The 16,062-nt window shown below is 56.9% G+C and overlaps 2 protein-coding genes across 2 annotated transcripts; one reads left to right on the forward strand and one right to left on the reverse strand.

The window, feature by feature from the left end:
• Positions 1–77: 77 nt before the first annotated feature.
• Positions 78–1,590, reverse strand: BXZ73DRAFT_80538 (uncharacterized protein; the record flags this gene model as incomplete). Its single annotated transcript, XM_048023303.1, has 6 exons — positions 78–193; positions 257–375; positions 425–579; positions 648–826; positions 896–1,157; positions 1,210–1,590. Coding segments are annotated over 6 exons (1,212 nt in total), but the record flags the coding sequence as incomplete, so codon positions are not given.
• A 434-nt stretch (positions 1,591–2,024) lies between these two features.
• Positions 2,025–7,746, forward strand: BXZ73DRAFT_52908 (uncharacterized protein; the record flags this gene model as incomplete). Its single annotated transcript, XM_048020896.1, has 9 exons — positions 2,025–2,567; positions 2,627–2,831; positions 2,889–3,117; positions 3,661–3,790; positions 3,855–4,033; positions 4,087–4,173; positions 5,844–6,531; positions 6,967–6,985; positions 7,199–7,746. The coding sequence occupies 9 exons, from the start codon at positions 2,025–2,027 to the stop codon at positions 7,744–7,746; spliced, it is 2,628 nt and encodes an 875-aa protein (XP_047873935.1).
• Positions 7,747–16,062: the final 8,316 nt, after the last annotated feature.

Here is a 16,062-nt window from a genome sequence, read left to right on the forward strand (position 1 = left end):
AACGTTCTATGATGACTCGGTTGGCCTGCAATTGAATAGTATCAATAGCTGCTACAAGTAGTAGCCCGAAAACGTACCGGACGAGGCATACCACGAAGTGCTAACCCCTTCGGGACGAACACATCCTCGTCAGTGAAGCCTCCAAGTGGGGCTTTGTTTTCGTCGTCTATGTCGTCTTCTTCGCTATACTCTGCTAGAAGAAGATACACACTATCATTTCACTACACTCATATCGACAGACAACCTCACTACGTACCTTGCTCATCCATCCCGGAGGATGAAGCAACGTTCAATGATCTCCGTTGGTGTTGACGCGCACGCCAATTCGGTAAAAACGGCGTGGAAGGAGTGGGGGCCTTCGACTTAGGCGCACGGCTGCAGCCACAGATGATGACGGGAACTCAAAACGACGCAAAAAACATACCTCGTAGTGGCGACAGGCTGCGAGACAGGTTCGACTTGAAGGCGGCTGCTACCCGAAGCCTGGAGATTGGAGCCAGCTTTGATCTTGCGGAGCGCTGCAACCTCGTTGTAGGTCTTCTGACGCAGACTTGCCTTCTTCGCGGCGGACGTGAGTGGCTGCAGGACAAACAGGAACATTCGGTGAGCAGGACAGATATGATGTGTCGACAGTGAGGATGGCGTACCTTTTGAGTACCAGGACGGGCCTCCGATGCACTCTTGCCCTGATCCGTGTCCTTCCCCCCATCTCCGAGCTCGCTGTTAAGCTCTGTGCCAGCATTGAGGTCCCCGAATGTGTCTCCGGTGTTGCGGTGAAGATGAGGGTTCGGTGGGAAAAGCTTGCTACCCGGAAGCGTGCGGGATGCTGTTGGATGACGCGCACAACGTAAGCGACGGTGAGAACGCGTTCAGACGCGCTGGAATAGCAACGTACCAAGCATCTCCGTGTTCTCCAGGTCCTCTAGCTCACGCTTATCCTCAAGAGCAGCAACCAGTGCAACCCTCTCAGTGTGCATTCGCGCAATCTCGGCCTTCAGCCTCTCCAGCTCGTCTTGGTCCGCTTTCTTCTGCTTCCGTTCGTCCTCGAGTTCTTCAGGCGACTTCTTGTACAGCCCGACTTTGGCAGCTGGGTGCGTATCCTTGTTCTCCGGTCGCGTGTTGTACGGATGCTGATAGTCTGTTGGAACCGTAGACAACTGCAGGACATGGTGAGCAGCGGTGACGCGTCCTGCTCACCATGGGACCTACCTGCTTCCGTTGTTTGCGGGGCTTAGGTGAGTTCGACTTTTTCTCGAGGTCTGCAGATATATTGCGCTTTCGGCCTGTCGACGACTTGAGGGTCGTCTGAGGGATGAGAGGTCCGCCGTCTGCAGGCGGTTCGAAGCCGCCAGCCTGGTCTAAAACAGTAGTGGTCACTTCGACCACTTCTGTGTTCGACTCTGGTGGACTGTCTGCAGAGGCTGAAATGGCGAGTGTGTTGCCGGAGCCCGGGTCGCGCAGCCGTGTTGAACGACGCGTGTTCTGACGTGGCACAGTGTTGGCGGAGGTCGGTGCTGCGGCAGCCAGTGTCGCAGGAGTTGGAGAACTTTGTGTGGGGGATATAGCTCGGCCTCGGGCCTTGCGTGCCATGGGTGACCAGTAAACGAGGGAAATAAAGGGAGGGTGTAGAAAAATTAGAGGCGGGAGAAGAGAGAGGCAGCGGAGTTGCGACTGGGGTGGCGACTCAATCACAAAAAGGCATCCCCAGCGTCTCGCCCCTGGACCCTCGCGTCCTCGCGTCCTCGCGTCGTCAGAACGGTCTCACTCGCCGTGCTCATTCCCTCATCTTCCCCCTTGTCCTCTCTCATCCTAATCCTACTCGTCTTCAAGCATTTAGGCTCCCTCAACCGCTCAATGGCCCGCTTCTGCTCCCTGTGTCACTTGTCCTTCAGCTCGTCACGCGGCTTTGCACACCATCGCCGTATTGTCCACCGCAACCCCAAGCCCAACCCACCTCCTACCGTCCGGAACGAGCATGCGGGTCTTTATGGTACCAACATCGCATCTCTCAGGCTAGTTCATGCATGCTCACGCCAGGCCGACGATTTCTAGCTGGCAAATGCGATAGGAATGGTTTTTTTCTGGGGAACCAGAACACACCTCCACCGCCATACAACGGCCCCAATGGGTACTTTCCGTGGGAAGACCGGATCGCCTTCGAGTTCACCGAGCTGACGTACAAGGAGATGCAAGAGTCGGCCGGCAATCTTGAGCAAATTCTCCGGCTCTGGCACGCGAAATGCATCCTCGAAGGATGTCCGGAGGCTGCTCCGCCGTTTGACAGTGTCGACGATTTGCTTGACACCTTGGACCAGGCCCCCTACGGTGACACTGGATGGCGAGTTTTCCGTGTACGTTACACCGGTCCCGTCGGTCCCGACTCCCCGTCCTGGATGCGACAAACCTACCTTTTCTACGCCCGAAACACCCTCGCTGTCGCCGAACAGCTCGCCCAAAGTCCTGAGTTCAATGGCAGGTTTGATTATCGCCCTTATGCTGAGCACGCTCAAGACGGCACACGTCGCTTCTGTAATCTAATGTCAGGTCAGTGGGCATGGAATAAAGCGGTGAGTTCGCATTTCCTATCTTTCGCCAATTGAGCTAACAACGGTTGTCTGCTATCCAGACCACCATTGCGCAAGATGTTCCGGGGAGCGTTGGGTCAATGCTGGTTCCTATTGTGCTCGGTGCGGACAAGACCACCGTCTCAGTTGCCACAGGTAACCAGGAGTTCCACCCAGTATACATGTCACTCGGAAATATCCATAACGACATGCGCAGAGCGCATCGTGATAGCGTCGTCCCAATCGCTTTCTTGGCTATTCCTAAAGGTACGTGCTCTTTCCTCTTGTCGATCAGAGATCAGCATCTCAGTTTTTTTATCTCAGGCGATCATCACAATGGGGACGAAGAAGAGTTCCGGATTTTCAAGAAGAACCTTTATCACACCTCCCTGGCAAAGGTCCTCGAGCCTTTACGCCCTGGAATGACGACTCCGCACCCGATGCGCTGCCCAGATGGGCATTATCGCCGCGCTATCTTTGAGCTCGGCCCCTTCATTGCCAACTACCCGGAACAGGTCTACCTATCATGCGTTGTTTACGGATGGTGTCCAAAGTGAGTCTCATTCCGTGTCTGTGGCATAACGTGCTTCGCTCCTCCCCGCGTTCGAACTCGGACCTGTGCCCGGGCTGTTCTTGCCCGAGTCGACACCAGTTTGGCTCACTCGACTGCCGCCACTTGCATTCGCCCTCTGGCAGGCAGTGTGCGGGCTTCGGCGTATTGCACTCGCAACAGCCCTGTCCCCACGCTCTCACGCTTGTGCAAGCGACAGCCTGCGCTCACGTTTGCGCGCGAGTTGGTGGTCGTGCTTGCACGTGCCCACAGTCCGGGTCCGACAGTGGTCATGCAGCCCCGTGCTTGCGCGCGCATCTGTGATTGTGCTTGCGCACGTCCATGGTCGTGCTCGCCTCGCGACGGTTCAGTGCTCATGCTTGCACGTGCAACAGCCTGTCCTCACGCTCGTTTGTGCACGCGTTCGAGGTCATCTGCAGTCTGCACGTGCATGCTTGCGCGCGTGGCACGTCACGCTGTTCTTGTGTAGTCTTGGTTTTCCCTCCCCTCCCGAGCGGCGCAAACTTACTAACTTCCTTACTGCAGATGCCGTGCCATCCCAGAGGAGCTAGAAGAAGCTGGTCCTCCGCGATTTCGACAGCACACAGAGGCTCTCATCGACGCCTTCAATGAGAACACCCTCTGGGACACGTATGGTATCATCAAGGACGTGAAGGTAGGCCTACTATAGTTTCATTTATACTACTATACTCGTATCTGATTATTGCTGGTCGGTGTAGCCATTCACAAGTTGGTTCCCCCGGGCCAACATCCACGAGCTTCTCACCCCCGACATCCTCCATCAGCTCATCAAAGGGACTTTCAAGGATCACCTTGTCGCTTGGATCGAAGACTGGATCACAACACACTCGGAATCGGCTCAGGAAGCGAAGCAAATTTTAGACGATATCGATCGCAGGTGAGTACTCGAGCTGGGTCTCATGTCACATCGCAACTCATTCTGTTTTCGAGGCTCGCTGCCGTTCCCCCGTTCCCTGGGCTTAGACGCTTCAAGAATGGTCGCAATTTCAAGCAGTGGACTGGGGATGATTCAAAAGTGTTGGACGACAAGCCGCGACTGTGGTAGACGTCCCGGCCCGGACGAGTTGGGTCCGGTGCGTGCCATATGATCTCTCTGTTCGTATCATTTCGAAATGTCCTTCGTACCTGTACCTTACCTTTCCGTACTCGCCCGAGTCACATATACGCTCTCGCACGTTACGTACACCTCAGTCTTCTTTCCCCCGAGACTGAGGTGAGCCCCACATCCGTATACTCTGTATTCTGGACTACGCACTTACATCAGGAAAACGCTCACCTGCTAATTGGTGATAACACTGCTAATCTGAGAACTAATAGGAGTCTAATGGTGTAATGGCAAAGTAATCCGCAAATCTGCACTAATGGAATCGGGAAAGTGCTCATTCAGACTCAAGTAGAACTTGTGGAAGACCATTATCACTGGTTTGCACACATACACATCAGTAGATGTAAAGCAAACTAATAACTGACCATTCAAACACACTCAAGTAGCCTCGGACCAACCCTGTGGTGCAAGTGTGGGGACGAAATATATATGATCCAACTACACTACATTGTCTACTGCAACAAGTTCCTACAGTATGCGGCCGCCGACACAGGTGACAGGTCATGCAGGTGACACGGGAGACGTAGGAGATGCAGACGTGGGTGACGAAGGTGGGTTGTAGACGCTACATGGGCGGACAACTTGACGACGCGGATTGCAGGCGATATGAGGGGTGTGGGGGTAACCAACACGAGCGACGCGGACATGGGCGACGTGGGTGTGGGCGAAGTGGTGACGCGGGCGACGCGGACATGGGCGGTGTGACGCGGGCGAGGACGAGGTAAGCGACGTGGAGCCTGAAGGACTACGTCCTTCGTCACCGCGGATGCGTGGGCGGAGAGCGCGTGTGTGCGGACGTGTGGGAACAGGTCGGGCGATCCGGACGTGGGAGGTGGGGAGACAGAGAACAAATAGGTTAGAAGGAGCAAAGCGGAAGAGGGAAACATACCGGCAAGGAGCGAGCTAGGGATGTTGCGGGCGACCGAACAGCCCCAGTCACGATCACGCGCGAGCGGGAGACCGTGCACGAGGGCTACAGCAAAGTTCGTCGCGGGCGGAGGTGGCAGCCGGCGGGGGAGCGGGCGATGTGCGACATGGTGGTAACGGCCACACCGGTGGGACGAGCGTCGGTGGGACATGCTCGTTGTGGGTACCGGGTCGGTGGCACGGCCGGGGCCTGGGAAGGTGGTGGGCGAGGTGGGGAGCGCACGAGGGCAGAGCGGGGTACTCACCAAGACAGCTTCTTGAGGAAGCGGCGGGCGAGGGACGTGTTGGTGTGCTCCTCAAGGGTATTGCGCTATGAGGAAAATACAGGAAGGACAGGGAGGACGGGGAGGACGGGGAGGACGGGGAGGACGGGGAGGACGGGGAGAATGGGGGAGGACGAGGAGAACAGGAAGGACGCGGAGGACGAGGAGAACGGGATGGACGGGGTGCCAGCGCAGAGTGAAAGGAAGGAGACGGAAAGCTTCGGACGCGTGGGAATCGACGCGCGTTGCGTGGACTGCTAGCGCCATTCTTTATCTCATCGTCTGCCTCGTCTCGTCGCCCACCTCATCCGCTTTACTCGCCTTGCTCTACTCGCCCTCGCCCTCGATCTCTTCCGCGCGCCTCCCGTTCTCGCTCCCCTGACGCCTCCGAGCCCCTGCCTCCTGCAAATTTTTCAAGGTCGGCTCCTGCTTCGCATACCTCACCGGGCACCCATCGCCCTCGTCACCCCATGTCGCCACATCGCCTGCTTCGTCCGCCTCCCCTGTCGCACCTCCCTCATCTCGCTCGCCACGTCCGTCTCACTGCCTCGTCCGCACTTTGCCCGCCCGCCCGCCTACTGTGTCCCCAATCGCAGGGAGCACGACGCTGACCCCCCGGCTCAAGATGTCCCTGGGTCTCCCACCCACACTCGCCGCAGGTCAGCTCATGCATCGCCCACCTCTCCCGCGTTGCCCACCTTGCCGCCCATTGTGCCCGCGCCCATGTCGCCCATCCTTGCCTGTGTCTGTGCCGCCCACCTCGCCCGTCCCGCCCTCGCCCTCGTCGCCACGTCGTCCACTGTGCCCGTCTCTCCCGTGTCTTGCACCTTGCCCGTTTCGCTCGCATCGCCGCCGCCTCGTTCATCTTGCCCACCTCACCCGTTTTACACGGGTCCGTTTCGCCTGTCTCAGCCACGTAGCCCACCCATCTCGCACACCTCTCGCTCCTCAAGGCCTCACCTGTCTTGCTCGGTCTTGCCTGCCATTCCCATATCGCCCACCTCATCCGCGTCACCTGCGTCTCACCCATGCCTCGACGTCTTGCCCCGCGTCGCCGCGCGATCCACCTCGCCCGCCCGCGTTGCCCTTGTTCGCGTCGCCCACCTCGCCCGCATCCGCACTGCGTGCGGGGTCGGCGTCCACGTCGCCCACTCTTGCTCTCGTCACCTGCGTCTGCGTCGCCTGCATTTCTGCTCGCCTATGTCGCCCATCTTGTCAACCTCGCCCACTTCCTGCCCATCTCACTCGCCTCGCACACGTCTTGCCCTTCGCCTGCCTTGTCTGCCTTGCCCGTCTCACCCACATTGCCCACCTCGCTTTAGGCACCCATCTCACCCACTTTGAATGTGTCACACACGTCCGTCGCCGTTTCTGCGTCACCCACGTCTTGCCCCCACGTTGACACATTGCCCGCACATGTCACCCATTTCGACATGGGTTCTCGTGCGCCTCTTGCGCCTCTTCGTCCCAGGTTTGCGTTACTGCCTTCTATCACCACACACATGTATTAGATAGCTATCTTATCAATATCATCGTTGGTCTTGAATGTACTACTTGGTGTGATTGTGTGATGCAAATGCGAACATTTGGATCTCATGGGCTCTAACTAGTGTTTTATTAGACCTCTGTTTGCGCTCATTAGCATTCTATTAGAGACATTAGTACTAATTAGCACAAAATTAGTTTAGGGGGTACTCCAATTACTGCTAACCAACTAATGGTCTAATTTATATCTCATTAGTGCTAGTCACTCGGATCCATCTCTTCAACCATGCCATCTCTACCTACTATGCCCCAAGCGAGCTCCACGGCACCAACGGCATGCATCGTGACCTTCTGCGATGCAATCCCAAGTGGTTCCATGGCAAAGGGCGATACGACACCTGTCTTGTACAGATCGACGATGACGCAGTCGGCCTCGCAAGCGCAATTCCCGCGCGACTACTCTCCTGCTTCTCGTTCCATTATCAAGGCAGAAAACACGAATGCGCACTAGTAGAGTGGTTTGAGTACGAAGACGACAGCGCAGACCCCCTCACTCACTTAAGGTCCCGGAGTTACCCCGATCAAGTCGGTCAGCCGGGACACCGCCATTTGCCGAAGGTACCGTTCACCCGGGCTCGGCCGGACTCACCCGGTTACCTCGGCAGAGTCGTCCGGCCGGACTCACCTGGTTTTCCCAGGGGAGTCGTTCGGCCGGACTCCCCTGGTTTTCCTGGGGGAGCCGTTCGGCCGGACCCGGTTGAAGTAAGTATGGTGTATAGTATGTGTAAATATGTTGTAGGGTGTATGTAAAGCTTCAATTAGGTAGCTTGGCATTATGGAGGGCAGCTAATGGGGTATATACCGCACGCTGCACAGGTAGGGCTAGGGTGTGTTACAGCACAGAACCCAGTCACTAGGTGCCAGCTGAGCCTACCCAAGGACACAGCAGCCACCTTTGTGACCTTACTATCTGACATAAGGTCTGGCACAGTGAGCAGGGTCCAATGCAAGTAGTGGACCACCGGGCTGTGGTGCGGGACCGACACACTGGGTGGCAGTACACAGATGGCCGGTAGTGATAGATGACCGTCGGCAAACAGACGGCCGGTGATGCAGCTTGAAGCGGACCGACTGTCGGCAGTGGAAGCCTCGGACCGGTCGCAGCGGAGCGCCGCCTGACGGCGGTCGTGCATAGCGCCGCCTGATGGCGGTCGTGCATAGCGCCGCCTGATGGCGGTCGTGCATAGCGCCGGCGCATCGGCGGCTGTGCACTGCCGCCCGCGCTCCGAGTGATCTGAAGTGGCCGCCCCCGACATGTTTGTATTCGTTCTCCGCCGTTATTCGTCGTAATAACGTGCGAAAGAGCGCGTTATGTGCGTATTGACGGCGCGAATAAAACGTACCATGGAACGTTACGTTCCGTGCAGGCGCCGGCCCGTGACGTTATATGGAAGAATGAGGATGAGATGGAGTATGCTGACATTAATTTACATCGGATATATGTATGCATACCCAGATATTCTTCGCATCATCTGTGGCTAACGAAAGAAGCAAGAAGCGTGAAGAAATAGCAGAAACTCGCGAAGATATACCGTTTTGACCAAAAGTGTGGTTCACATATAGGTGGGCTTCCATATGTTGGGATGGAGGACAGATACTACACACCTGCGAGCTTTGACATTGATTTTAGTGTACACAGACCAGGAATCTATGTTTGTGTGCAGACAGATTAAGAATTGATGGTACAGTGCGATATGTCATTTTTCAATGACATACACAATATCGATACAACATGCGAGCTCATCACAGCACACAATAGCAGAACAGACTCGCCTTTACAGCAGCTTTCCAACGCAAAAAGAATCTCGATATTCCGACAGGAACCCATGGAGATGTCGCATATGGGCTCAGAATGTGGCTTCGTGTGCTTGGTGATTTGGTACGACTTGACCACTGCATGCATCCTGAGCCCATATGCGACATCTCCATGGGTTCCTGTCGGAATATCGAGATTCTTTTTGCGTTGGAAAGCTGCTGTAAAGGCGAGTCTGTTCTGCTATTGTGTGCTGTGATGAGCTCGCATGTTGTATCGATATTGTGTATGTCATTGAAAAATGACATATCGCACTGTACCATCAATTCTTAATCTGTCTGCACACAAACATAGATTCCTGGTCTGTGTACACTAAAATCAATGTCAAAGCTCGCAGGTGTGTAGTATCTGTCCTCCATCCCAACATATGGAAGCCCACCTATATGTGAACCACACTTTTGGTCAAAACGGTATATCTTCGCGAGTTTCTGCTATTTCTTCACGCTTCTTGCTTCTTTCGTTAGCCACAGATGATGCGAAGAATATCTGGGTATGCATACATATATCCGATGTAAATTAATGTCAGCATACTCCATCTCATCCTCATTCTTCCATATAACGTCACGGGCCGGCGCCTGCACGGAACGTAACGTTCCAGGGCACTTTTGATTCGCGCTGTTAATATGCACATAACGCGCTCTTTCGCATGTCATTACGACCAATAACGGCGGAGAACGAATACAAACATGTCGGGGGGGCGGCCACTTCAGATCACTCGGAGCGCGGGCGGCAGTGCACAGCCGCTGATGCGCCGGCGCTATGCACGACCGCCATCAGCCGGCGCTCCGCTGCGGTCAGTCCGAGGCTTCCACTGCCGACAGTCGGTCCGCTTCAAGCTGCATCACCGGCCGTCTGTTTGCCGGCGGTCATCTATCTACTGCCCAGTGCCGGCCATCCATCTGATACCGGCCATCTGTTTATCGCCGGCCATCCGTCCATTGCCACCTGGTGCAGTGTCGGGCCTGCACCACTGCCTGGTGGTCTGCTGCCTGCATTGGACCCTGGTGCTCCCTGGTATGTCTGTCCTCGGACACCCACCTCCAAGTATCAGAGGTTTTGAAGGTGGCTGCTGCATGCTTGGGTAGGTTCAGCCAGACCTGGGTGACCAAGTTCTGTGCTATAACACACCACAGCACTACCTGTGTGGTGTATACTCCATAACTATCCAACCTTGAGGCCTAATTGATCATATGAAGCCTTACATACACCACACAACATGTTTTATGCATGCTACACTGTACTCACTTCGACCGGGTCCGGCCGGGCGGCTCCTCTGGGAAAACCAGGGGAGTCCGGCCGAACGACTCCCCTGGGAAAACCGGGTGAGTCCGGCCGAACGACTCTGCCGAGGTAACCGGGTGAGTCCGGCCGAACGACTCTGCCGAGGTAACCGGGTGAGTCCGGCCGAGCCCGGGTGAACGGTACCTTCGGCAAATGGCGGTGTCCCGGCTGACCGACTTTGCCGAGGAAAGCCGGGACATGCACTGGAGAAAAGGCAAAGAAAAGACGAAAAATAATACGTAGGGCGAGTTCAGAGTCCGTTCCACGACATTACCCCCCTCCTAAAACCCATCCGTCCCGGATGGACATGATCCTCCCCTCCTGCCAGTCTTCCTTCTCCGTTTCTGCGTGCTCAGGGTGCTCAACCCTCCTCCACGGCAGCGCGGCGAATAGAGTCGCAGATATCTTGCGAGGCGCGTTGGGATTGCGCTCGTAGAACTCTGCGACCTTCTCTGGGGCATTGGCGACATTCGCCGCTGGTTCCCATGAGTCATCCCCCTCTCCGTATCCCTTCCACCGCACCTGGAACTGAAGCCGGCGGTTGAAGAACCGACTGTCCAGAATCCTCTCCACCTCGTACTCTTCCTCTCCGTCCACTTCCACCGGCTCTGGTGGTGGTGCTCGTCGCCCGTTCACCTCGTTCCCTCCATACTTGGACAGCCGATCCACATGTACGACTGGGTGGATCTTGAGCGTGGGTGGGAGTTCGAGACGATAGGCTAGGTCACCCACGCGTTCGACCACCTTGTAGGGTCCCAGCTGCCGGACACCAAGCTTGCGCGTTGCCTGGTGCACACTGATGTCTTTTGCGCTAAGCCAGACCTTGTCTCCGACTTCGAATGCCTTCCGATCACGAGGGTGTTCCTCTGCGAAGTGAACCTTCATCTTCGCCTTGCCTGCGCGCAGCACTGATTCAATGTCCTTCTGTGCTTGGCGCATGCCCTCTAGACGATCCTCGAGATGAGGGAAGCGAGTCTCTGTTCCCACTGGTACCGTGAAGTCTGGCTTGTACCCGTACATGACCTCGAAGGGCGTGTGGTTGTGCGCAGAGTGGATTCGGCTGTTCAGCGCGAACTCGGCAGTTGGCAGATAGCGTACCCAGTCGTCTTGCCGTTTGCGTACGAACAGGCGCAAGTGCTGCTCTACTTCCTGGTTCGTTCGCTCGGTCTGTCCGTTAGACTGAGGGTGGTACGCGGTGGTGAGTGCATGTTCAATGCCGAGCTTGCCGTAGAGTTCGTGCATTACGCGGGCGGCGAACTGGGGACCACGGTCTCACACAATCTTCCGAGGGACACCATGTAAGCGAAAGATCTCGCGGTAATGCAGGTCTGCAATGCCAGCAGCGTCGACACTGTCGCGTGTGGGGAGGACGTGACACTGTTTGCTGTAGTGGTCGACGTACACCGCGATGGCATTGAACCCTTCGCACTCTGGGAGCCCAGTGACCAGGTCTACTCCCACCACCTTCCAGGGGGCCTCAGGGACGTCGTGCGGATGCAGGGTGGAGCGTGGATGTGGAGCTGGCTTGTAGCGCTGACAGCGCTCGCAGCCTGTGACGTACTTGGCCACGAAGAGCGCCATCCCAGGCCACCAGTAGTGTCGACTGACAAGCTCAAGGGTGCTGCTGCGTCCAGGGTGTCCAGCTGTGACCGAGTCGTGGCATCGCCGAAGAACCTCTCGTCTAAGCTCTGGGTCGGCCGGCACGTATAGGCGACCTTCGTGATACACCAGGCCCCCGTGCTCTTCCCACTCGGCTACTCCACTTGCCATCCTGCGAGGCGGCGCTGCAAGCCCGCTTCTAACCTCCACTTCGCGCTTGGTGCACTCACGGATGCGTTGCTCAAGCAGATCGGTGTCGCTGCAGATGGTTGCAGCTAGCCGAGCGAACCGTTCTGGCTTGAGTACGACCTGCTCCTGGTTGTCCTCCGCGTCCGTGACCTGATGAGTGGGGAGACGCGAGAGAGGATCTGCCTGCGTGTTCGTCTTCCCAGGCTTGTGGGTGAGGACGAAGTCGAAGCGTGCCAACCAGATTGACCATCGCGCTTGCCGCCGTGAGAGGTGCTGAGCAGTACGCCAGTACTCGAGGTTCCGATGATCCGTGATGATCTCGAAGGGATCAGGAAGGCCCTCAAGATAGTGGCGCCAGTCCTCCAGTGCTCGGATGATCCCCAAGAGCTCTCGGTCGTAGATCTCGTAGTTGCGCTCTGCATCCGACATGGACTCTGAGCGGAACGCGATCGGGTGCCATAGGCCGTCGGGGAGCTTCTGGAGCAGAACACCACCTGTTGCGAATCCAGAAGCGTCCACCTCGAGTCTGGTGGGTCGATCTGGTGCCCATGTAGCGAGAACCGGTTCGCTGATGAAGGCGTCCTTGAGCGCGCGGAATGCCTGACGCTGCGCGAACTCCCATGTCCACGCGACGTCCTTCTTCGTCAAGTCATTCAAGGGACGAGCCAGCCTAGCAAAGTCCTTGATGAAGCGACGATAGAAGTTGGCAAATCCAAGGAAACCGCGCAGATCTCGCAGGTTACGAGGATCTGGCCAGTCGCGCACGGCTTTGACCTTCACTGGGTCCATGCTGACCGAGCCCTGACGGATCACCAGCCCCAGGTACTCCACCTCCTCCCGCTCGAACTCGCACTTCTCAGGGCGCAGGTAGAGGTCGTGCTCCTCCAACCGCTGAAGTACTTCATGAACCAGTCGACGGTGCTCCTCTAGGGTGTCCGTGAAGATGAGGATGTCGTCCAGGTACACCGCTACCTTGCCCTGCGCAATGAGATCCGCGAAGATCGAATTCATCAGCGCTTGGAAGGTGGCCGGCGAATTGGTGAGCCCGAAGAACATAACCTTGGGTTCGAACAACCCTCGGTTAGTGACGAAGGCAGCCTTCCATTCGTCACCCTCCTTGATCCGGACATTGTGGTACCCCCAGCGCACGTCGAACTTGGTGAAGTACTTCGCTTCTCGCAGCCGGTTCACAATGTCTGAGGCGAGAGGAAGCGGATAGCGGTTCTTGACGGTGACATCGTTCAGCTTCCGGTAGTCCTGTACTAACCGGAGCTTCCCGTCCTTCTTCTTGACAAAGAAGACTGGAGACGCCATGGGGGACTTAGAAGGTGTGATGTATCCCTTGCGCATGTTGTCCTCCAGGAACCGATCAAGCTCCTCCTGCTCGTTCAGAGGCATGGGGAAAACCTTGGAGCGGATCGACTCAGGCGCATCAGGCTTGAGGTCGATCGCATGGTCATAAGGTTTCGATTCAGGGAGACGCTCTGATTCGACCTCGGAGAACACCTTAGCGTGGTGTCGATACTCCTCCGGGACCATCTCCTCGAACGTCTTCTGAGGTTTCCCCTTGTTGGCAGCCTCTGCCAGCTGCGTCGAATAGGTGTAGCCTGCCGCACACCACACCTCCTCCCTCGCATCCTCCAACACTCCTGCCTTCTGCCACTTCCGTCGCTGTGCCCGGTTCGCGTTGATACGCTCGAACGCAGGCCGTTCCTCCTCCTCCTCGTCCGTCTCAATCCGCATCTCTCCCTTCTCCCAGTCTATCTCCGGATTCACCGTACGTAACCAAGGCAAGCCAAGAATCATGTCCTCTGGTCCCAGATCTGTAACTAAGAAATCGAGACGCTCGCTATATGTACCCATACCTAACGTAAGCCTTGTGAAATGCGTAATACTGCCTGCTTTGTTCTTTGTACCGTCGATATTGTGCACTGTGATCTCCTTGAACAACGGGTGCACCGAAATACCATGCCTATCTATGAACCTTTTACTAACAAAAAGCGAAGTCGCACCAGAGTCAATCATTGCTGCGGTCTTAACACTCTTGTCGTTTCCTTTTACTATCACGCTAGTGCGAAAATGCGAACCGGATCGATTTGCTTCAGGTATAGTACAGCTATCTACGGTATCGTACGCGCTAGGTACAGGTTCAGGGAAAGAAGAAGAAGAGACCTTGGGTGGGGGCGCCGCTGCCGCAGCTCTTAAGCGGGCCCGTTCGGAAAAGACTTTTGGAGCAGTTCAAGCTCGCCACGGAGGATCTTCTGTTGCTCCGTCATCTGCTGCATCTGCTCCAGGATTGCGTTGATCCCCTGCACATTGGAGTTCGCCGTTGAGGTCGACGCGACCGGGCTGTCCTCGGTGGTAGCTGCAACGCGCTGCTGACCGCCCAAGCGTGGCCTGCCCAGTGCCTTGCTCTGGCAAACGCTCTCGCGATGGCCACGGCCTCCGCACCAGCGACAAGTCTCGTTCGAGTGGTTGCCGTCCTTCTTCTGGTGGTCGGTTGCACCACAGCCCCAGCACCTGCCGTTCATCGACCGCCTGAACTCGCTCAGCTTGGCAGCATCAATGTCCATCGCGTCGGGGTCGCGGGAGGTGCGCATGGTCGAGGGAGTTGCCACGGATGCGAACTGCCCGGTGGCGGTACGAGGGACAGTCGGGGTCGCAACAGACTTGCCCTGTTCGCGCGCACGCTCAGCCTTGCGCGTGCGAATGCGCATGTCGAGGTCCGTAGCGACCTGAACGAGGTCGGGGAGCGCAGCAGTGTTGCGAGCAGTATGCACCAACTCGTCTTTGATCTCCGAGGAGAGGTGCTCGTAGAACCGGTCGCGGAGGTCGGTCTGGCTGTAGCCTGTCCTGTCCGCGAGCTCATTGAACCGCGCGTAGTACTCGACGACGGAGAGGCTACGCTGGTGAAGAGCCTGCAGGGCTGCCTTCGCGTCGACTGCCTCGTCGGCCGTCTCGAATCGCGTTTTGAACGCCGCTCTGAAGGTCGTCCAGTCGTTGTTGAACACGGCCAGCCCGTTACCAATCGTTTCCAGGTAGGGGGTAGCCCAGATCGCAGCGTCATCGGTGAGGAGAGTGAGAGCCGACTTGATCCACTTCGCGTCGTCGCGATCGAAGCCACCCGTGGCGTTGGCAGTGTTCAGATGGCCACCCATCTGCATCGCGTAGACTTGGAAGGATGCTACGAAGCGGCGTGCATCCGAACTGGTCTTGCCGTTGTACGGCTGGGGCTTGTTCGCGACCTTTGTCGCGTCCTTCGTGGCTTGGGTGTTGACGTTCGAAGCCACCGTCGCATTCGTCATAGCTTGGGGGAGGGTGGTGGACAGGTTCTGGAACGCGGTTGCCAGATTTGTCACCGCCTGCGTAAGGTTGGCCTGTCCGGCAACCAACTGCTGCTGGTTCGCGGTGAGGGCCTGCATGAGGGCCTGAAACTGCTGGGCATCCATGACTAGGGGTGGGATAGGAGTGTGGGTCTCGTCGAATCTAGCCCTGCGGGTCGTGTAGGTGACAGGGGTACGGATATGAGGACACGGTTGGTTGTCGCACTCTCGCCAGAGGAGGTCGTTTCGCTCGTTGCGGACGATGTGGACGTGCCGGTTGTCTTCAGTGTCAACCGCGTGCTGATGACCTGCGCAAGCCACCGTGCTCTAGGAACCAGGGTAGGCTCCGGGGAAATGAACACCTATTGAGGCTTCCAGGCAGCCAATCAGTCGGGATGACCAACTGCGCGGATAGAGTCGTCGGCCGGGAGCGGGGTAGTGTTCTCAGAGTGTGATACTCGAGCTCAACAGACCCAGGGAGACTGCGATACGCTCAGAGCCTTATAACTCCGGCAGGTATGCAGGGTAGGGGAAGAGCGGGGCGAGTGGCACAGGGTGGGGACGATGCTTGCGCGAGTGGGGGCGATCCGATGCTTTGATGCCAGCACTCACTGGTTAGATCTCGACCTAATGACGCGGGAGCGGGCCGCGAACGCCAATCGGAGGAGAGGGAGGGGTGGATGGGTGTAGATGGAGGTTGGATGACCTCGATGTAGTGGTACAGAGGCGTTGCCGGCACTAGGCGCAAAGCAGACGCAAACTAGAGTCACACGAGGGATGTCTAGCCCACAAAGACCAAGTTAACATAGCTCTACATACATACAGGCAATTGAGATACTCACCTAGCCCACAAAGACCAAG

This window comes from Epithele typhae (genome assembly GCF_022376455.1).
Source record: "Epithele typhae strain CBS 203.58 chromosome Unknown BXZ73scaffold_62, whole genome shotgun sequence".
Taxonomy (NCBI): Eukaryota; Fungi; Basidiomycota; class Agaricomycetes; order Polyporales; family Epitheliaceae; genus Epithele; species Epithele typhae.